We start from the raw sequence: 22,981 nt of genomic DNA on the forward strand, positions 1-22,981 counted from the left end.
GAGTGCTGTAATTATTGGATTATCTTTTTTTACTTTTGATTTCTAGTTTATTGGGTGCTTTTGATCAGAAACTATAGCCTGAAAAATCTCTACTTTTTGGACTTAATGTTTTCCTAATGGTCAAGTGAACAACTTTATTTTTTACATAAGTATTATGTAGTCATTAAGAGAACTGGGCACCAGGTTCCATATTTATGTAGTAAATCTGGCTTGTTGGTTTTTATTAATTTTCTTTTGCTGCGTAACATATTACCACACATTTACCAGCCTAAAACCACACAAATTTACTGTGTCACAGTTTTTGTGGGTTAGGAGTCTCCTCAGGGTCTCACAAAGGGAAATCAAAGGGTCAGCTGGGCTGTGTTCTCATCTGAAGCTTGAGGTCCTTTTCCAAGCTCACAGGTGATTATTGCAGAGTTCACTTCCTTGAAGTTGTGGCGCTGAGATCCTCATTTCCTGCAGACTGTAAGCTAGAGGCTGCTATCAGCAACTAGAGGCCACCTGCGTGGCCCCCTCCATCTTCACAGTCAGCAGTGAAGACTCTGTTGTGTTGAATTCCTGTTGCTCACACTTTGAATCACTTTCACCAGGGCCAGCGCAGTCCCTTTTAAGGGCTGTCACCTGATTAAGTCAGGCCCACCAAAGGTAGTCTTAGTTTCTTATGGTCAGTTGATTTGAGAACTTAATTACATCTGAAAAATCCCTTTAAGCAGTATGTAGATTAGTGTTTGATTGAATAATTGAGAAGATAAATACACCGGGGTGAGAATCTTAAGTGCTATCTTAGAATTCTGCTTTTCACAATTTTTTCTTTAATCCTTGTATTGCTAATATTTTATGTATATTTGATCTGCTCATATTTTATGTATATATTTGATCTGTCAAATTCTGAAAGGTATATTAAAATCTCCCAATATAATTTTTTCTTATCTAATTCTGCTTATATAAATAGGGACCTAGTTGCCCCCATAATATATATAGTTATAAAAGGGGCAGATGACTCTGATCTCTTGATAATTTTTATTACCTTTTTTCTTAACCATAGTGGGCTCTTTAAAGAAATACTGTTTATTATAATGAAGGCATATTAATCCAGACATTAGTTAATTCCTTCAAATGAATTCTTTTATTTATTTAGAAATAACTGTAATTTGTATAAAATTCTTTATTTTGCTATCCATTCACTTTTCTGCGTTGCTTAAGTATTTTTGATAAGCACGTATTATCTTTACAAATCAATAAAATCATTTTTTAAAAATACTTGGAAAAATGTACAGTGGTATGTTTCAAAGTTAGATTTCAAAAAAGCATAGCTATGGAAAAAGTCATCAAAATACTTTGTCATTTTACTATCCTCTGAGAAGACTCTTTGAAAGTCATGCTGAAATAGTAAATGTTGTAAAACTGATTCCATATATATTTTGTTTTAGGAAGAGGAGTGCGCTTATATTACATAGGTGGAGAAGTTTTTGCTGAGTGCCTAAGTGATAGTGCAATCTTTGTGCAGAGCCCCAATTGTAATCAGAGATACGGCTGGCACCCTGCAACAGTGTGTAAAATTCCACCAGGTATGGATACAACAATGTAAATAAACCTATTGTATCAACTTGCTGAGTTTTTCTTTGCTATTACTTTTAGGAATCAGGAGATGATTTGCATGCTCATATTCTAAAATCTGTAGCCCTTTTAAAATGATTTTCTAATAGTAATATTCTTTTTACATAATTTTTAAATCTTTTTCTCAATCGTAGGCTGTAACCTGAAGATCTTCAACAACCAGGAATTTGCTGCTCTTCTGGCTCAGTCTGTTAATCAGGGTTTTGAAGCCGTGTATCAGCTAACTAGAATGTGCACCATAAGAATGAGTTTTGTGAAAGGGTGGGGAGCAGAATACCGGTATGAAATACATATTCGGTTCTTAAATTTCCACAACGTAATTCTTTTTTCTTTCATTCTTTGTATCTTCTGAAGTTCATGTGTATTTATTTTCCTTGAGGTTTATAGAGTCAGCAGATCTTTATGTAAAATAACAAAAGAAAGTTGGAGGCCTCTGGATTCAAAACTGTTGCAAATTCCTGTGCTGGCATTATGGAACAAAGAATTAAAACGTGTATGGATGGGTACTGTAATAGAATGCAGAGCGTTAAATACCATAAATGGCATATTGGAAGGGTTATGTCAGTTCATGGAAGGAGAGATGTTTCGCTGGGGCTGGGGGAGGTAGTGATGACACAGGGTCTGGGTTCTGAAAGATGCCTAGGATTTCGGTAGTCACAGGTTTGTGGGGTGGGAAGTGATGATCCTGGCAGTAGAGTACAGTTCAGTTTGACTGGAGTATAGAAAGTAAAGAAGAATAAGGCTGGACAAATAAGTTGAGACAACTTCAGTATAAGGTTAAAAGGTGGAACTTCATTCAGTAATAGAAGGGAGTACTTGTTAGGTGCCAGGCACTGTGCTGTGTTTTAGGTGCAGTATCTCACGCCTTTCAACATGGCTAAGAATTACTGTTGCTGTCTTTATCCTTTCTTTATAAGGTTGCAATCTTTCTAAGGTAAAAAATGGTCCAGACTAATATTTATTTGGAAATAGGCTTAGAAAAGATTTGATAGTTTGCCCAAGGACACATTCTAAGTGGTAGAGACGGGACTTGAGGAAAGCTCTGCTTGACTCTTAACCTCTTCTCTAAGGATAGTAAGTAGCAGTTATGTAATTGAGTTTTACCAAAGCTAATCTGTCATCAAGGGGTAAGATAGATTACGCTATTGATAAATTAAACAGTTGATTGGATTCCACAGCAAAGACAGGGAATACTTCATCAGCGTATTAAAGAATGAAAGTATAAGTGAAATACTTAGTCTTTCTTCAGTTCACATTGCTTACTGTCTGAATGTCTGCTTAAGAAGATATTCATATAGAATGGTAATAGTACTCCTGTTTCATTCAGCAGTTTGGGCCCTTCTTCAGAATTTATTTCATTTCATTTGAACTTGATTCCCTGTATTAAGTTTTGTGAGGTGTATGAATTTTGTGATGGTGAGATTTGAGATCTACTGGTTTGAATACTTTTATAAATATATGTGTTATGTATGTATATTCTAGAATGAAGACTTGTCACTATTTTGTCCAAGTTATGTTAGTAGAAGAATTCACTTTTTGACTTTGCTGTAGCTCTCTTTTGTTTTAATCATTTCCCCTTTGAGATGTGATAACTTCAAAGAATGCTGAGGTTTTTTTTCCCTTTGATAAAAAATGATCAAATTGTTAATAAAATTAGATTTTATTGATATTAAATTAGATTGATAGTTGATATTAAAATTAGATTCAGATAGTACCATCTGATACCAGTTTATTAGGTCAGACATTTTTTTTTTCTCTTCAAAAGATCATAATGTTGAAGAACATGGTAGAAATTCAGTGGAATTAGATATGAATTGCATAGGTCAGGGAGAATTCCATGTATATCTGTGGGTCTCCTGTTAAGACCAGTTTTGATTGGTAGAGAGAGATACTGCCCTTCATTCACTGTGGACTCTGCTGTTCTTTAACCCAGAGCTAATTTAAAATCTATATGAGAAGCAGTAATATACAGTATGTTTTCATGGATAATGGAGTCAGGTACATCTACTTTGGATAATAAAGTAGTTTCCTTTAACATTTACAGATCAAAATAAATCAAATACCCATATATCTGTGAACTGTGGAACCTTTTATCCTTAATGACACTGGTGCGGAGGAGATAGATCTAATGGTTGGATTTCTAAAACTATCTTTTAGTTTCTTTACTGCCAGCTTGATTGCTTAGCGTAAAAATCAGGACATGTAGTAAGCAGGAAACATAGATGTGTAAAGAATTCATAGTTAATTGAGAAATATGTCTCAGTTAAGTGAATTAGTACTGAAACGAATAAACAGTTGGGGGACACATAATGTGTGTCTCAGACCCTGAGACAAGGGTTTGCATGCAAGAAGTTTATTCAGGAAATGGAGGGAGCACTGGTCAGGAAGGAGGAAGTAGGGAAGAGAGGTAGGGAGGAAAGGCAGCCAGTACCATTCTTAACCCATCTACTCTAGTGGGTGGGTCACTAGAGCTGTTCCCTTAGGAAAACTTTGGAAAACAGTAAAGAACACACAGAATTATCCCACCCAGAGGGAAGGGAAACTGGACCTTTAAATGCCAATTCCTGTGTCATTGCTTGAGGTCTATTCCTGGGGATGTTAATTTCCTGGCACTTCTGATCTGCTATATATGTGGACGGAGCAGAGAAGTTCTCAGGCACAGAAATGCAGATGCCTACAATTGGAAATTGGCTAGACTAGAACACTGAAAATCTGAAGAGTATAGTGGGGCACTGACACCATCTGCTACAGAAAACCACATCCTTTGAAATACAGTTTTAAATCATATTGAGCATGTGTCACATGGAGGTGAAGAGTTGATAATGGCCTTTTCTCACGTTTGAAGGGCTGTCACGTCGAAGAAGCAAGCAGACTTACTGACTTATTGTATATAATAAGTAAGAACTAAAATCAGTATGTGGAAGTGACAGGATGTCATTGAACAATTTGCGATTCCCAGAGGGTAGCTCATTTTGTTTGAAGTACTAAAGGTGCTTCTTAGTAAAAGCCTGCATGATTTTGCTAAAAGGGATGTTGGTTGTTGACTTTGTCAGGGAAAGTTGAACCCCAACTCTTAACGTTCTGTGATAAGCTTGGGTCAGAATTCTCTTTTGTTTTGCTATACTTTAAATTTGAATCCTATTCCATTTGGACTTCATTTGCTATTTGAGTATCTTCTATGCTGTGGATGATTAATAAGTAGGGTGACTTTATATATTCTGGTTTGCTTGGGACAGTGCTGGTTTACGTCTCTTGCCCTGGCAGTGATTATTTATAGTGACTACATTCTCTCTTAAAGGTGTCCCATTTTGGACGGTAAATATAAGGTTACTCTACTAATTTTAATTTGAGGGGAAAACAGTGTTTTTTTTCTCTTTAAAAGAAAAAAAGTCACATAAGTACTTTGAGGATTAAACAGTTTTTAAAATAGTAGATATGCAAACTTGATACTCTGTCAGAAAAGAATCTAGGTTTTAGTATATATTGATACAACCTTTTGATTTATCTAAATTCTTCCATAGCCATGTTATTCTTTTAATTTCATAATTATTTTCTTGCATTCTTTTAACAGAAGGCAGACAGTAACAAGCACTCCTTGCTGGATTGAACTTCATCTGAATGGACCTCTACAGTGGTTGGACAAAGTATTAACTCAGATGGGATCCCCTTCAGTGCGTTGCTCAAGCATGTCATAAAGCTTTGTCACCAGTCAAGTCCCATCAAAAGACTTAATGTACCAACTCTTCTGTCATAGTATTTGTGTGTGGTCCCCGTGGACTGTTTACTATCCAAAAATTCAAGAGAAAACAGCACTTGAGGTCTCATCAATTAAAGCACCTTGTGGAATCGGTTTCCTATGTTTGAATATTAGATGGGAAAATTAGTGTCTAGAAATACCCTCCCATAAAGGAGGAAGAGAAGATTTTAAAGACTTACTGATGTCTTGTTGGGCATAAAACTGAGTGTCCCAAAGGTTTATTAATAACAGTAGTAGTTATGTGTACAGGTAATGTATCATGATCCAGTATCACAGTATTGTGCTGTTTATATACATTTTTAGTTTGCATAAATTAGGTGTGTGTGTGCTGCTTCTTGATTTAGGCAAGCCTTTATAAAGTTACAGTACCTAATCTGTTATTCCCACTTCTTCGTTATTTTTGTGTGTCTTTTTTAATATATAATATATATCAAGATTTTCAAATTATCATTTAGAAGCAGATTTCCCTTGTAGAAAAACTAATTTTTCTGCCTTTTACCAAAAATAAACTCTTGGGGGAAGAAAAGTGGATTAACTTTTGAAATCCTTGACCTTAATGTGTTCAGTGGGTCTTAAGTATTCATTCTTTTTGTGTTTGTTTACTTACTGCTAAAACCTTACGGAAATTTTTCCAGACCTCTCCTCCATTTCCACTTTTGTCCTGATACCAAAACAGTGTAGCGTGACATCCATCACCAATAATGGTTGCACTGATACCGCCAGCACCAGTTAATTCTGGGGTATGGTAACAAATCCTATGGAGTAAGTCCCTTTGTCTTACACCAGATTTCAGTTTCAGCAGATGATAATAGACTTGTGTAACCTAGCAGTCTTTTGATTTATCTTTACACCTCATAAAAAATGCACAGGTGGCAGTATAATTATTTTCAGGGATATGCTACAATTATTTCAATATATTTATCCTTTTTAAAAATTCAATCTATAGAGATAAACACTCTTTAAAAAGGTATTTTAAAATATTTCAGTAGCAAACCTAGTGCTCTTTGAGTTGAGTTTCATTTGATTTAGTTACCAGATTGTATTATGGAATGGACCTTTTGTAAATGTAATTGCTTCAGCAGAATACCTAGAAAAGTAATGCTGAGGTATGATCAGCAGGTAAAGGCCATCTGTTTTTAAGGTATGTTGTATTAAATTTATACAATCTATGTTATTTTACATAATTATGAATTCTGAATTTTAAAATTTGGGGGAGAAGCAGTTTAGCAAGTTTTTTAGCTTATAATTACCTACACTCTGAGCTGTTCTTAACTAATCCTGAATATGTGGTGACTGTTAGAACCAACCATGCATTTTGCTCTACAGTGACAGGAGATGTCGGGAACTCTGTTGGAATCCACCCTGCAGCAGATAATCCTTATGTTTATTGTTAACTCGTTGCAGTTTAAACATTTCTTGTTTGCATCTCAGTAGAAATGGAAAGTAACCACTCCTGGTCCCCTTCTAGTAAGTTTTCATATTTTTAAAGACAGATTATCTTTGGTACTTGTTTTTTGAAACCATATTCACCTTTATCTACAGGTGTTATTTTCAATACTTTCAGCATTGGTTGTTTTCTATTAGATATTCCCCATTTTTCTATATTTGTGTATGCATGTATGTGTTTATGTAAACTTGGTATAGTAATTTTTTATTCATTCAACAAATATTTATTGTTCACCTGTTATGTGTGCCAGGAACTTTCTTAGCCTTTGGGTAAAGGTGAACAAGACAGATAAGGCCCTTGCCTTTGCTGAGATAGCAGTTTCTATAATGCTTAATTAGCTTATTTGTCTATGAAGGAGATAAAACAGGGTACTGTGATAAAGCATAGCAGGGGGAATGCTTCTGAAAGGTAGTGATGCTTGAGCTAACACTTCGGTGAGAAAGGAGCAAGCCTTGTGGAGAGAAAAATAGGCATTCTTGGCAAAGAAAATGGCATCAAATGCAAAGGCTTATTTTAAAGGAAACTCATAATTTACTAGGTGTTTGTGCTTTATACAAAAACCTCTACACAGGTCCAAACTTGAGGATCAGATTGGTTCTACAGTTTATAATAGTTGAAGGTGGCCTTACTTTGTGATAGATTGCTTCATGTGTCATTCTCACTAATATTTCCTCTTCCTCAAATCCTTCCTGTAAAAAGTTTACACCAGGTCAATACCATTTAATTGAACAACCCTTTCTTCAGTTCTGCCTTGGGCAGATTTTCACCATTGTAGTGACTGGCTGCTTGCTTCCAGATGTCCTGCTGTCCGAAATGATTACTTCTGCAGCCCATCCTGTGGATAGAGTAAGTGTCCCAGGTATTACCACAGTCAGACCTGTTGGAAATGTGGAGGCTCTGCCCTTTGGAAGTGTTTGCTTACTAGAGGACTTGTAGTGATGTTAGGGAACACTGTTCTTTGTCTGGTTGAAAGTGATAGAACATCCTGGCAGTTGCTCTTGCATTGATATGTTAAGCAGAGCAGTGCCACCTGTAGCATTTCAGTAGTGGGTCACATCTCTACAGTTCTGGTGGCATTCTTCTGTACAGTATGAAACTGGGACTCACCTCTTTGGAAGCGCCCATGTATTCAGCGGTTAGACCTGTCAAGCAGTTGACTTTGTGGTGGTGGTGGTTACATTTGTATGAGTGTGTTCAGTGGTCTTCCTTGCTTTTTAATGCGATGCTGGTTTTGCATTCTGTTTTGGCCACTGTGGCCTAATTTTTGCCGATTGTTTTTTCCCTTTATAGGGTTTGTTTTCATTCTTCTAAGTGATAAGATCTCTCTGTAGAATTTTGTCTTTATTTAGATTAGCAACATCATTTAGAATTTCTTCCACACAGTGCTGGTAATTTCCTCAGTTTAACAACATGAGAACTGAATGATCATGCTTTCTGTCACATTTCTAAGATGAATGGTGGTTTTCACAGTGGATTACATACACCTTAGGGCTGGTTTAGGGAATTGGAGGCTGGTGACATTCCCACTGACTTTGGCCTGGCCAGTGGCAGCTTCATTTTTATTCTGTGTTGGAGTTCCACGTAGGAACTCCAATAGAATGATTTCTTTCTTAAAAAAGTTTTACTGCTTAAAAAAAAGTGTGACTTTCCTGACTAGATTTGAACTATACCAGTTAGTGTGCTAATTGTACATTATGATATACATTCGTTCAATAAACATTTATTGATGCCTGTGCTTTACCTACCCAGTGTGATAGATGTTGAGTAATAAAAAGATAACTGGGATTTGGTACTGACTCTCCAGCCATCTTAGTCGTGTGGGGTTACTTTCTCTCTCAGGACCTGTCACTTTGCCAGAAGAAAATCTGCCTAATTTTTGAAAGCTATATATTCTTACTCTGTATTCTTACTCTTATTCTGTATTCTAAGTATATATTTGCAAATTGTTAATGTCTGGGGTTTTTTTAAACCTCACATCATATCTAGTTTTGCTTGGTTCATCTGTCCTTTAAACATTGCCAGATATTCTCCTTTGTTAAAATTATTTTATTGATAATTTCACTTTATTTGTGCCTTTATTGTCAGTTTCATCAAGACTAAGATTTTGAACTTGAAAAACAATCAGTCTAGTCTCTTGCTAGTTGAAATCAAATAAAAGAGTATATATACCCAGTTGGTTTCTCTACCTCTTCCAAAAATTGTCCAAATATACCTTTAACATCCTTCTTTTTTTTAAATAACTAAATACTTTGAGCATTTACTCAATAATCAGTGCCCTCCTGGTCTGGTTGATGGTGGGAAGTAATGTAACGCAAGACAATCCTCACTGTACTTAGCATCTGTCTTTATGTACAGTCTTTACTTTCATAGCTAAACATTCCAGCTTCACAGTTTGCCACCCCTCCACCATTCCCCAGTATCTCTTTAGATAACTAAGTAGACTGTGGACATAAGCAACCCGTGATCTTGTCTCTTACTCTGGTGCAACACATTGAGGTTTAGACATAACACATTATTGCCCATCTTCTTTCCTTCGTGAACTTTATTTTGCTAAGTCCTTTATATTCATCAACTGAATTTTATTCTTCCTTCCCTTCTCTTGACAACATGTATCCCTAGTGGTTTTGCTAGTTGCCCTCTTCCTTGCCAACCGTGTTGTATCTGCATACATCGGAATGTTTCTCTCCTTTGAACTTTACTAAAGACCAAAAAGGATGGTGCTGTTCAATCCCAGGGTCCTAATTTCTTCACCACGAAGGTTGACATTGTTGAGATTGGTCAGTCACTTAAATCTTACAAATGGCTCAGAAATTCTATCCAGTTAAATGTTTTTGTGATGATAGCGTACATCGTCAGATTCTGTTGTAAATTATGTTCAGGATTATGAACTTTTTCCGGTAGTTGCAGCCAATGATTTCCTCATAATACTAGCCCTGTTTCCACCTTGGGGCATATTGGGTTGTTGTATTTAGTACAATCAAGAGTAATAATGATAGTGTGTGGTGTCTAGAGGTTGTCAGAGTCCTATTGAATTCCTTTTATATCTTCCTTTTCAAGTTTTCATAAATATTTTGTCTGTTCAAGACTACCTTTTGTGTGTGGGGATTGAGGGACAAATTATCTCTTGGAATGGAATTCCTATGTTTGAAACCTCAACCAGGAAATGTGAGCTATACTAGATATAGATAGCCTCATGATAGCTTTTATGATGAGAACTTGTCTAATGTGTTCATATAATTTCTTGAGTAGGAACTGTTTTATCTTGGATATTATAGGTGACTTTATATATAGCATAACTGCCTTAAATCTTTTTAGTAGGAAATAAATTATATAATGTGTATGTATGGATTTATATATACACTCACAGAAACATCTTAACAGTAGGGGTCATTTGCATACATTTTAACAGTGTTCAATGATTCTATTGTTTAAATCTCATATCAGTAAAAAAATTGTTAAGTTTCTTGCAGACATTTTCCTTTCATGGACAGACCATCAGGGTAAATTTTTTATTCTGCCAGGGTCCTAATTTGGCAGTTCAGTTAATATGCCATTTTTAGGCAGCTTGACAATTAAGAATCATAACTGGAACATCAAAAAAGAAAAGCTCTGAGTGGTCTCTGGAAGGTACTTGCTTAAGGTTACCTTTTTTTTTTTTTAAAATAATGTTAGGTTGTGTGTCCGCCACACCTGCTCTTTCCCCCGGCATAAGACTGCTGCTTAAGATACCCTGGGAAGCACCACTACCAAGTCAAGTTTTCCTGTATTGAAGGGTAGCCTCAAGATGACTTTCTTAGCTGTGCTCAACAGAAATGGATTTTCCAAAGTTCTTTGGGCCATTTCTGATTCACAGAAGATCTGACCAGAGTGTATTAGCCTGAGTTAACTTCAGTGTCAATTGGTTTGCTGCCATGAGATCCATAATAGACCCAAAATTTCACCATTGATTGAGATGTAAGGGCCCTTTGAAAGAATAGTACCACTGATGTTAGGAGTGAAGTGAGGATTCATTGACTCCACACAAGGACTCTTAGATGTTTCTCCAACCAAATTTCCCCCCAAATTATATTCTTCTACCCTCTTTTTTTTAAAAAAAAAAAAAGCTCTTACTTTCTATAGAATTTCCAGTTTGCTCTTTTGGGTGGGGGGGTAGGGATTTACTTTCTCTTTCTAATTAAAGATGCTAATTTATTGAACCATGAAATCCGTAATATATTGATTTAAGGACAAAAGTGAGGGTTTAGAATTTTAAAAGTGCTTCACTATTACAGAGTTTTCATTTCACACTTGACTCTTCTTTCTCCCTGTGGCTTTAAAGCTTTTGGCGGTTTTGCAGCGTTAGTCACTAGGTAACTTGCCATATTTCTGGTTGTGTCAGTCCTACCGATTACAGTGCTGTGACATAAAGTTAGTTCTCAGCATTTGTCCGTAGGAATAGAAGTCTTACTGAAGTCTTTTTCTTCCAAAGAGATTTTCCTTTCTCAGTAAGTTCCTAAGAAAATACTTGTTTGTCACTCTCTTTATTCATGTTCTTGGATTGTTCAAACAGCAAAAAAAAATGTTGATGAAAACGATTAGGGTCCTTTTCTGATGAATGTACGTACCTGCATTAAGAATGTAGTCATTTGTTGGTTTTATGTAACTAATATACACACATTAATTTTAATCAGGAGAAAGAATTATCACATACATAGCAAGTAGGTAACATGCATGGCTTTTACATTTTTAAAAAACACCCTATTTTTTGGCAAAATGTAGAACCCAAATGGTCATTTCTCAGACCAACTTTACCTCAGGCTTCATTTTTGCTGTTTTGACCCTGGCCTTTAAGGCATAAACATTTATATCTTTTTATTAGTGATAGTGAAACTGTAACACTAACCATTTCTATACAAGACAGCAAAACAAGAAAAACTATAAAGATTAAGATGAAAGCAGTTGTGTGGTTGTTGAGCTAGATCACAGCATTTTGTAGGCAAAATAAAAACATTCATATCTGAGAATTTTTTTTTTTTTGGCCATCTTTTCCCAAGGCCAGACCTTCTGGTAGAGCACAGTTAAAAGTAACATAATTCTGGGCCTTTGTAATCTGAGGGAAATAGCCCCAGTTGGCAGTCTTCATGTTAATATATGAAACAAGAATGTAGGAAATAGTTGGCAAAGCGTGTTTTCACCTAAAAAGAAAATAATATGAAAAAATATAAAACTATTATTCATTTAGCGCTCAAAATCTCAAAAAGATACGGTAAAATGCTATATAACTGGACAAAACCAGAAGAACATATAGAGGATTTGTGGGGAAACAGGTTTTAAGGATGAACTTTTATACACTGCTCAACAATTTGCTTACGTTCTACCAACTATTCTTAAAATTGACACTGTTAAATAAGATATTTCTAGGAACTAATGATTAGCAAATGTCCTAAAAATATTTTTAAGCCAGTTCCCTCGTAAGTAGCCCTATTTACTCTTGAAAATTCTTACCCTTTCTCTAGCGATAATAAGGGAGGAGTGAGTAGTGTTCTTAGGGTGACCAACTGCCCTGGTGTGCCTGGGACTGAGGCAGTCCCCTGGATGCAGGACTTTGAGTGCTAAACCCAGGAAGTCCCCAGGCACACCAAGGAGGAGAGCTGATAGCCTTAAGTGTTCTTGTGACTTACCCTCACCTTAAACATTGTAATAGTTGCGGTTAAATTCAGCTGCCCTATAGCATATGTGTCCTCCAGTCACTTACTATTGTGTATGGAATGTGAGATTTATACCAGTAATAGCTAATGGCACCAACGTGGTAGTGAGACTAACACAGTAATCCAGGGAAGATAACTGGTGGTTTAATGAAACAGAAGAGGCAACTAGATAGCAAAGTTCTTCAGAACCTGTGTGTATATGTAAGTACAGATCATGTCTTTATGGGGTTAAATTTAAATTTTCACAGTAAAGGAAAACTGAGTAATGCTGTGGATTTCTTCTCTCTTGAGGGAAAATATGGCCTTTGATGCTCTATCCTCTACTACATTCCCCAGACTATCCTGCTCAAGAAGCCAGAATGTGGCATTATTATGTTTATTCTCAGTGAATGTTGTATTGAGATTATTAAATGCATCAGCCAATGGCAGGTGAAGGAATTGGGTGTCCTGATCCAGACTGAGCAGCACCCTAAGTTCTGATAGCCTCCTACCCCTCAGGTGCTTACCAGCTGCAACACCGACCACGGGAGGTGAGATTTTTCTAAGACGGCATTAATTTTGTAATGCAATATGATGGATGCAGAGTCTGTTATTGTTTCCCTGTGGTAGTCCTCAGACTGCATCCTCTGTGCACTGTGATGTAGATGGTAGATGTGTTCTTTGTAAGCTTTAATCCTATGATTGTCAAAATATGATGTGTTTCCTTTTTTTTTTTAATTAAACAGTGAGCTGAGGCTTTATTTCAGCTGGTTTTCAAGTTAAAATTGTGAAATACTGATTTCCTTCCCACCACCCACACCAAATATTTTAGTCTATTTAAAGTACAAAAAAAAAACAAAGTTAAGAAAACGTTGCTTAAATGTCCTGTGATTTCTGGTCAAATTTTATATATATTTGTGTGTGTCTGTGTATGTGCTTTCACTTTTTACCTTGTTGGCTCTCTACCTGTGTTAATAGTACTGTCACCATTGAAAGGTGAACATTTTTCCTAGCATTAAAAAGAAGCGATTTGAGTTGTTTACCATGTTATTATGGGACTAATTTTTAATCGTTTTCATTGATTTTGACTTAAACTGATCTTTTTTTAGAGGGGATTATATTTTGCTGACCACACTCTAAATTGTACAGAAACAAACAAAATTTGTTGTGTGTATTTTCACATAATGCAATTATGCTATTGAGTGCATCTTTTTATTTTTTAAGTTTGGTGTTATATAAAAAGATTATCCCACTCCCCTGGCAGACAGATAACGCACTGCTTAGTATACACACACAAAACGCACCTCATAGTGCTAGTAGGTTAGGCATTTTAGTTTACTTCAGAGCTTGCCTGTACCAAATAATGATCTAATACACATGATCTGTGCTGTAAATGGACTAGAAAGTGAAATTCACATTTACCTTCAAAATGTACTCTTAGCAGAAACAGCAAATGGTATTCTTTTAAAGATTTCATTGAAAAATAATACATAAGGTGTACTCATAATTAATATCATCATGAAATAATTGAAAAACAAACTTTTTAGATCAACCAGACTTTCTTTGTGCCTCGCAGGAACTCAGTTCCTAGGATGAATCAATACTTCTCTCATTAGCAGACTGCTTTCATTAGACCATTTAAGACACCTACGTTAGGATGCAACAAAAGGGACCTCAAAATCTAAAATACACTATGCTGCTTGGCATTGAACAGCCCAGGGCCTAGCTTGATTTCATTAACAATTTTGTGTTGGTAGGAAACCTACTTGAACAAATCCTACTTAAATTGCTACACCATACAACTCTATAAACAATCTAAAAGGAGCCTTCCAGTATTGAACTGCAACATCACTTCAGTTGACAGATGACTAGAAGAGATCCTTTTCCATCGTCACTTCACCCTGGGAACTTTCCTGCTTGTTACCCTGGTGTTAGTGACACTGGTTATCTGTGTCAGAAGATTTTTTATAGCAACCCCAGTGTCCATAATTGTGCATATTCAAGGGACTGAAGGGTAGGAGAGAAGTATTATTTGTATGTTTGGCCTTTCTCTCCAGTTGGCAAATCCTTTTTTCCCACTTGCTTCAAAAGAAATTGGAAGTCCTAGTGTGGGAAGCATGCCTATTAATATCACACAGATGTACTCCAGTGCCCTCGTTCTCAGCGTGAGGTGTGCCCAAGGACTAGGGTGAAGGTCATGTTCATCCGCTGCCCAAGAATATATTTGCACCATGCAGTTATCCAGCTTCTTTTTAACAGACTCATCCTTTTCATCAAAATAATACAAGATGAGCCCAACCTAAAAATTAAAAGTTTGCAAATGTAGGGATCTAAAAGAAAAAGTCAAAGGCATACATAAAAGCTGTTTTCTCCTGCAATGAATAGATATGAAAATACTTGTAGAATTGATCGGATGCTAGTTTGCACATAGACTTAATTACATTCTTAAAGCGGACCACACTAACTGAGGGCAAGAACATTGAATCAGACTTACGGGTAGCAAGTTCTGTGATAAGCCAACACGATCTTTAGGAAGCTATGAGAACAGAGTATGTTACTGTGCTCCAGTCCAAGCTACATGACCTTATTTGAGATAGGGATTTGCCACAGTTTTTATAATCTTCAATTTTTTTGTACCTGCTTTAATGCTGTGCAGCAATAAGTTTGTTTAAAAAGTTTAGAAAGTAGTTCAGGAAGGATAAGATCACAGAGGAAGGAGAAGTTGTTTCTGAACTGTGTGGTGCAGGACGAGGAAGGACAAGATACGATTTAAGCACAGTGTTCAAGGATGCATTGAATTTGGATAGATGGAGAGGACTTTTGGGGCCAGTCAAAATGAGGTCTTGGAACAGAACTTGTGGATCTGAACGTGCATGAAAGCTGGACAACTTTACTGAGCTGCTATGAATGGTGAGCAGAAAACTGACAACCACAAGCTTAGGCAGGTGCTACTGTGAAGCCCACATCTAATAATAGCACCTAGATAGCCAGGAGGTAAAAGCCATACATAACTCTACACCTTGGGTCTTGTAATCTACACAGAGATTGTGCTACTGAGCTGGCTGGCTGGGGCAGAGGACATGAGAACACCAGCCATAACCCCAGCCAAGGATGGACTGCTGGTTTGGGGCGGGGGGCGTTTAAACATGTACATATATGTGTGTGTGTATTAAGTGAAATTTAACTTTCTTGTCACAGCTGGAGATGATTAATCTAGAGAACCCTCTGAAATTTTATGCAGAATTTTGTGTATTTGTAGACTTTTGTGGTGAGAAGTAGCAATCATCAGAGAGGCCTTAACCACTGCCCAACAGTGATTCCATTGAGACCACCCATCTTGAACTTAAGCTAGAATTAACTCTGTTTTTAGATCTTGTTAAGGTTTTTTCCATGAGAGATCTTATCTCTAAGCTATTTTAACTTGTTATTGGCAGTATTTGATCACACTATTTTAAACACAAATGCCATGTAAATAAGATATTAATATAACTGATGACCCACTTTTAAATGATTGCAGTTTTTAAGTATGTTTAGGCTGTAGTGGGAAAAAATGAAGATTTACACAAGCCTAGCCTAACATCTGGAATAAAAAGTATTCTAGGTTGCCTTTTTATAATGAAAATATTTTTATATTGAAAAAACAGATTAGTGTCTTTGTTTTACCCAAGAACCACAAGTTACTTTGTTCCAACTTTTAAATCAAAATCTTGAATAATAGCATGTGGTATCACCACATTTTAAAAACATACTTAGTCAATCATAAACACATTTTCTAAGGAATTGAATTTTATAGAGATAATTGAATGCTTTCATCTGTAACAGAATTAGTGGCCTGCAAACCACTGTGGTTTCTTGCTTTGCTCTGAAGTTGTTAAAGGGGGAATTTTCTGCTCCAAGTTACATGCATAAAGGAAGTAAGATGCAAAGTAAAATTCAGTTTTTAAATTCTAAAGCAACACCCACTGACAAAATGTTATCCTCTAAAAGTTTAACTACTTTTTAACTAAACAGTTGTTTTCCTGTCTTTTATCATTCCAGTATCTAGGTGCTTAAGTTAACATAAGTATAAGATCAAATATGTTAATAAAATCAAGCTAGACTTGGTAAACTAAATTTGGAGTAAAGTTTCTAGCAGTGTCTATATGACATCTCATATGGTGTGATTTTCATTCAGCAAAATGTTACTTAATTCTCTATGTTCTGCTTCCCCCATTTCCATCCTACCCCTATAACCTCCTGCAATTAACCCTTAGAAAACTGCCTTATCTTAGAATATTTAATTGATTTGTTTCTGTTTTTTAAGAGCCAAAATCACAAAAGGGAGAGATGGCTAAGAATCTGGCTTGTTATTACATCCTTCAGAAAATCACCTTTAACATGGGTGCATATTTTGTGTATCCTCTCTTAATTTCTAGTTTTGTGGGTGTACTTCTATTCTATTGAGTATTGCCACCAAGGAACAACTAATCTTCACATTTACAATTTACATAATTAGTGATTGGCTGAAAAGGGGTATTGAACATAAAATCTTAGATAAAACTGAGAAATGGAAGATTTATATAATTTAGTCTCCTGGTTGGCTGTTTCTCAACTGGGAATAGCAATGTCTTAAAGGACATTTAAGCAACAAAAATGCTAAGGGCGGGATGCTTGAAGAAAAGAGCCCTGTAATGGTCAACTACTTCAGTTATCTTGGATAATGGAATAAAACTCAGTTGCCTTTTTAAAACAAACTTTTTCTGTCTTTAATGACTTTGGACAGAATCACATTCTGCTAGTTTTAAGCCTTGGTTATCATTTCTGATGTAATGGAAAATACAGCTGAACTCAGAATCAGAGGTCTTCCGTTTGGGCCCTGATTCTGCCAATTTATGGTGACATCAGATAGATAATTTCAACAGTCTGCTGCTTCAAGTTCCTCATTTCCTCCAATTCCCCAAAATGAGGAAGTTGCTTTTCAGGGTGGTTATGAGGATTAAATGAGAACACTTTACACAGAGTAGCAGCTCAGCGCTGGAGGACTGAATCCACAGTCGAGGGAGTGTCAGGAGGTGGTGGCAGCAAAGAAGGTCTTTGCTACCAAACCTGCCTCAGAAAAGCGGCAAGAGATACCACACTGAGAGATGTCAAGTAAATGAAAACCTATGGGAGCAGTTAACCGTTGCCACAGAAGTAATGCATAACAACCATAAAAGCCCAGTGGCGTGCAATTGCAAACATTCATTTAGTTTACGAGTTAGGTCAGTGATTTAGATGGGGCGTCTCTGGGTAGTTCTAGTTTTGCCTGGCTCGCTGGGGAGGTGGCCTTGACTCAGCCCTTTTCTGTGTCTCATCCTCCTGCAGCTACCCCAGGCATGTTTCCATGAGGTGGCAGGAGGGAACAGCAACCGAGCCCAGTCCCAGGAGCCCCTTTCAAGTCTGCACCCTCCCTACTGACTGATCGGCATTCCCCAGAAGCAAGCCCCAAGCAAAGCTCAGAGTGGAAAGGCACCACACAGTGAAATGGCAAAGGAGGAGGGTACCAGGAGGGTGAAGAATTGGGGCCCTAACAGCAATCAATCCACCGTGCCCACGCTTTGTGCTGTCTCACTGTTGTACTTGTTTGCCAGTGAAGAGTGGGAAATGTGGGGAAGCTGAGGACATCCCAAGCTGGGATATATTTGGTTCAAGTGTTTTCAGTCCATGGAGCATTAAGTAGAAGCCTCTTCTAACATACGCCATGAAGGTGAGTTAAAACCAAAGCAGTGTATTTTCTGTCTACTCTAGGTTCTTGCAGTTGCCCCTGGTCATTATCATATGACCGGAATTAGCACCCTCTAAACTTTGAGCCTGGCTTGTACAGAACTAGGAGAGTCACCTCACAAATGAGGTAAAAAGAAGCCTTTGATTCAGAGAAACGTTTTCTCTTAATGATGAACTTTACGTTCATTAATGCCACTTCCAAAACCTTTCTGGGACTTCTTACGTACAAAGAAGCTGTATGCCTGCTGTACCTAACGCTGGACCTTTTTGGAGGCCTGAAGTGCTTTAGGAAAGGTTCACCAATAATAATGATGGATCACGGTATGTTGTAACTCTGACACACATTTTAAAAAAGGAAACACCACAATTATCTGTGTCCTGTTTATTACAAGTATCAAAATTGTCTGGAGGGTCCGAGTCTCTGCTGTTGAAGCTGGGGAGCGAGGGTTTCTTTGGAGACATGGCTAGGCTTGGTAGCCCTGAAAAGTGGAATTGACTTCAGCCTTCACCTTTTAGGTGCCCAATGTTTCCTTACCACATTTTTCAGAGAACTGAGTATATACCTCCTCGAATATATGTTTAAATGAGCTCCCCTTCCCCATATTCCTCTTTAATGGCCACACAACTCCTTTTGTTTATCACATTCATGTAAATACACAGAAATATTCTGTGGTCTTTTACGGGCGGCACAGTGGATGAAACTATATTTAACTTTATAATATACCCATTATTTTTGTAAAATACAAAAGCACCAGCAAAAAAATAATCCAGATTACAACCACCAGAGAAAACCACTGTTTAGGTGGTGTAATTTTTTCTTCTCCTCCTTGCTTTGGATGTATATGTATTTTTAACAGGAAATGTCTGAAGTATCTCCAGCAGCACGTTGAGTTAGAGAAAGCTATTACAAATCATAAGAAAAATCTCTAAAATTAAGCCATTCAGCAAGCCATAATGGACAATTTTTTTTAACTTGCTTTGAGCAACACACAAATTTGGTGTTTGAAATTAAATATAAACATTTTAGACATTTTCTATGCATGATTTTTTTAATGTGCCTTAAATGACTATATACTTTCATTAGTGTATTTGAAACTAAACATTTCTTTGTCATGTCTGTTGCAAGTGTCCTAAAATAAAAGTGTGCAGTGGAACCAAAGAATTTTATTGATCAGCTAGCATTATGTTCGGATATAATGAGCATAGAAAATGTATTGGACATACATAGTATTAAACATGCCAAGTTAATCAATTAGTAATATTACATTAAACCATTCGTGATTACTTCCTTGTTCATGTTTTGGTAAATTGTTTAGGCAGTTATTAGATGAAGTTCTATCTTATTTTCCAACTTATATTATCCAAAAGTATTATGCATTTTACATACAATCCAAAAATGTCATAGTGCGCTTTGGTATTTTTTTAAAAAGCTACATGGTTATGTAAGAACATTTTTTTCATGAAAACCAAAACTTCTGAACAATACATAGATATAGTTAAAAAAAAAAAAAGAATTTCCTTCCATTCCAATCCACTTCCACAGCCCTCCCTGAAGAAAGCCTTTGGGTATTTTTGTCTTTGCTAAATGTGGACTGGGAGCTAAAATTTGCAAGGAAAGTTGATCTTATCTCCAGGTTCTAAGAGGCCCCACGGTGAGATGTATCTTTATTGGCCCTTAGGTGACCCACCCGCCCCCCGCCCCCCGCTAGTCCCACGGTGACTCTCCAGAACTTTCATTCTCCTCACCACCAGTGCCTCTTTCTCCCCTCCTCAGCCCAGTGGCAGAGAAAAAGTTGTCTTGTGTCAGGACTAAGCCATGGACTCTGAGCCCAGCTGGTTCTGCCTGGCTCCTCTAGAAGGTTTCCAATCAGTTATTCCTTCTCAGGTTTTCAGTTCTCAGTGGCCACTTGCCCCTTCCTGCAGCCTATATGTCCTCAGTAACTCCCACTTTAAAAGACAACAGGAAAATGAAGACAAACTTCCTTGCAACCCCGTAACGACTTTCTGTCCTGCTGTTCACAGCCAAGCATGTTGAGACCAGTTTGTACCAGCCATCTCGATTTTCTATCCTACCACCTTACTGGCTGAAGTCACTTCTCCAATTACTGAACTTGCCATTGGGTGCTGCACTTGTCTTTTCCCTCAGACTGGGAGGAAGTGACGTCCTGTCCAAGGCTAATTCTTGTACCAGTGCGTAGGTAACTGTTTTCCGAAATGTAGTCACAGGGAGAACTTTTAAAATGCAGCTTCCCTGGCCTCCCCTGAGGGATTCTGATTTAGCAGGTCTGGAAAGGAACAGTGAGAGCTGCATTTTTAGAAAGCCCAAAGTGACTGTCAGCAAACCCCTGCTTTAGACCGCATTTCCCTGTGAGCTTTCAGACCTTGCCCCGTCAATGCTATTCCATTTTCCCACCTCCCACACATTGCAACTTAGACTGAGCAGAAGTAAGTTGCACTTTCTTTATTTCATATAATTAATTGAAAATTCCTCATCAGCCCCATCTGGCTTTATTTAGGAGGGTGTGGGAAGAGGTAGATGACCTTAAACTTGCCAGTCAAAGATAACTCATTCTCTTATTCCAACAGTTTATGTTGGGCTTCAAATTGCCTCTTTGGAATAAATGCTCAGCTTTTCAAAGTGTCTTCCAGTCTTCCTCCCCGAGATGGCTCTAGTGGATGGGGGAGTAGAAGTCACCTCTGGGTGACGGGGGAAGCGGTTCTCCAGTGACTGTGCTCAGGTCCTTGGGCAGTCTTGCTTCTGCTGTTCCATCCTGCTGTCTCTGTTCAGTGGCTACTGTCCTTACTGAATCTGCTGGTGCATGTGAGTGACTCCTTGGCTTTTGTTCACATGTTGGCATGTCCCGCTGCTGACCACAGCTCTGCCATTGCCCGTGGTTTCAAGGTCTCCCCTTTCAACAGCCTTCATTTTCCAACTTTAGGACTCTTTATCTGCTGACTCTTGGAAAAGGGGGAGGTTGGAACGTTGGGATGTCCTGAGCATCTTGCTCAAGCTTTGGGAAGCCAACAGAGTCTTCTCAGACTAGCTGGTCAGCTCCCTCTACCAATCATGAGTTAGTGCCCCTAAGCCGTATTGCATATGCCTCTGAGTCACAAGAAGGACTTCTCTGAGTGGCTCGCAATCTTCCCCAGGCTATGCCTAGGAAAGTGGTCCATTTACCCATCATGCAATTTCTGTCTCACCCTCCATCCCCATCCTGCCCCCTACACACACACACACACACACACACACACACACACACACACACACACACACACACACACACACACACACACACACACACACAGAGAGAGAGAGAGAGAGAGAGACACGAGTATTGACCCTGAGAGGAAGGAAAGTGAAGTCACAGATGTTCTTACTTCTTTAAAACCTACTCGTCCTTTCTGAATCCTCCTCTCTCCCTACGCTAGGAGTCTTTCTACTTTCTCCCTAATGAAACGACTCTCCTTACCTCATATCCCAAGTTCCCTGTATCTATGGCTTAGAGTAAATCTCCACGTTCAGTTGTCCAAGTTTGCTTTTGGTATGTGAATGGAGTTCTTAGAATTTAGAACTCCCTTTTCATTCTCAATAAAACCCGACTTTCAAGACTCCTTATCTTCATCCTAGAGATATCAAAGAATAATAAAATAATAAATAAAGACTCTAAACGTCACAGCTGAGTAGTTACAATGCTATTACTCTAGTACACAGCCTTTTCTGTCCTGCCATTATTAAGCATGGCCTTGCTTTATTGGAAAGACTGCAGGAGGAGAACTGCTGAGGAAGATGGAATCTTTAATATTATCAAAGTATTGGCTCTACATAGACATTCTTACCCCAGACTTGCTCTTTCTGGCTTCAGTGTTTGCCTGTTTTGGTCCTAGTACCTTGAATGTCCTTCTCTCTTCAGCCTGATATAACGTTAGTCATCCCTCAAAGCCCCGTTCAGATATCACCCCCACCAAGGACCTCTCTTTATTCTCTCCAAACTTCTTTGTCCCTTCTGAGCATTTCCTTTGTCATTTGTCTATACTGGTGGGAGGGCACTTATCATGTTATAATTAGGCCTGTGTACACTTAACTTCCTTGCTAAACCATGAGCTCCTTTCTGCCTTGGAAAGCTCTCCAGCTTTCACTCTGCACTTCCAAATTTATCCATTCTTCTTGACCCAGTTTAAATTTGATCTCCTCTGCAAAGTCTTCCCTAACCACCGCTATTGAAAATTCCCTCCCCCCATAGCAATGACTGGCCGCAGCACTTGGATGCTCGTGAGAGGTATATACACAAAATCTCATATGGAAGCCCTGGGAGAGAGTGGCACGGGCACTCATGAAAGAAACCTCGACAGCCAGTTTGTAAGTATCGGGGCCTTTCAGGAAGAGTGGTTTAGATTTAATGAACGCCACTTAGATTATAAGCTCCTTGACGTCAGAGGCTAAAATCAGTTTTCCCCAAACATTTCTTTTTTATATATGCTACATCTTTGTATCCGCTTCAACATTTCTAGCAGTGCCCTATGCACAGCGGGCCTGCAGTAAATGTTCCTTGATCAACTGACAGGTGCTCAGAAAAACTTCCCTGATTGACCCTCTTGTGATGTCTTCCCTTTCTGACAACTCATTAATTTTTAAGTTGTTTTCCTTGAAATGCTTGGTATGCTTCTTTCCTCCCTCCACCTTTTTTTTTTTTTTTTGCCTTCCACGGGGTCCCATCTTGACCAGCTGCTCTCATTTTCTCTTTTGTGATCACA

At 37.9% G+C, this 22,981-nt stretch overlaps 1 protein-coding gene across 3 annotated transcripts in view; it reads left to right on the plus strand.

Moving 5' to 3' along the window:
• The window catches only part of SMAD2 (SMAD family member 2), a 104,333-nt gene extending 90,806 nt beyond the window's left edge, over positions 1 to 13,527 (plus strand). For all 3 annotated transcript variants that reach the window (XM_067699159.1, XM_067699160.1, XM_067699161.1), the window contains 3 exons: positions 1,431 to 1,568; positions 1,752 to 1,896; positions 5,189 to 13,527. In XM_067699159.1, the coding sequence (XP_067555260.1) occupies positions 1,431 to 1,568; positions 1,752 to 1,896; positions 5,189 to 5,312 (407 nt within the window). In that variant the 3' untranslated portion in view covers positions 5,313 to 13,527. The remainder of the gene's footprint in view (positions 1 to 1,430; positions 1,569 to 1,751; positions 1,897 to 5,188) is intronic.
• The last annotated feature ends 9,454 nt before the right edge of the window (positions 13,528 to 22,981 follow it).

Source organism: Pseudorca crassidens, chromosome 12 (assembly GCF_039906515.1).
Source record: "Pseudorca crassidens isolate mPseCra1 chromosome 12, mPseCra1.hap1, whole genome shotgun sequence".
In the NCBI taxonomy this organism is placed as follows: Eukaryota; Metazoa; Chordata; class Mammalia; order Artiodactyla; family Delphinidae; genus Pseudorca; species Pseudorca crassidens.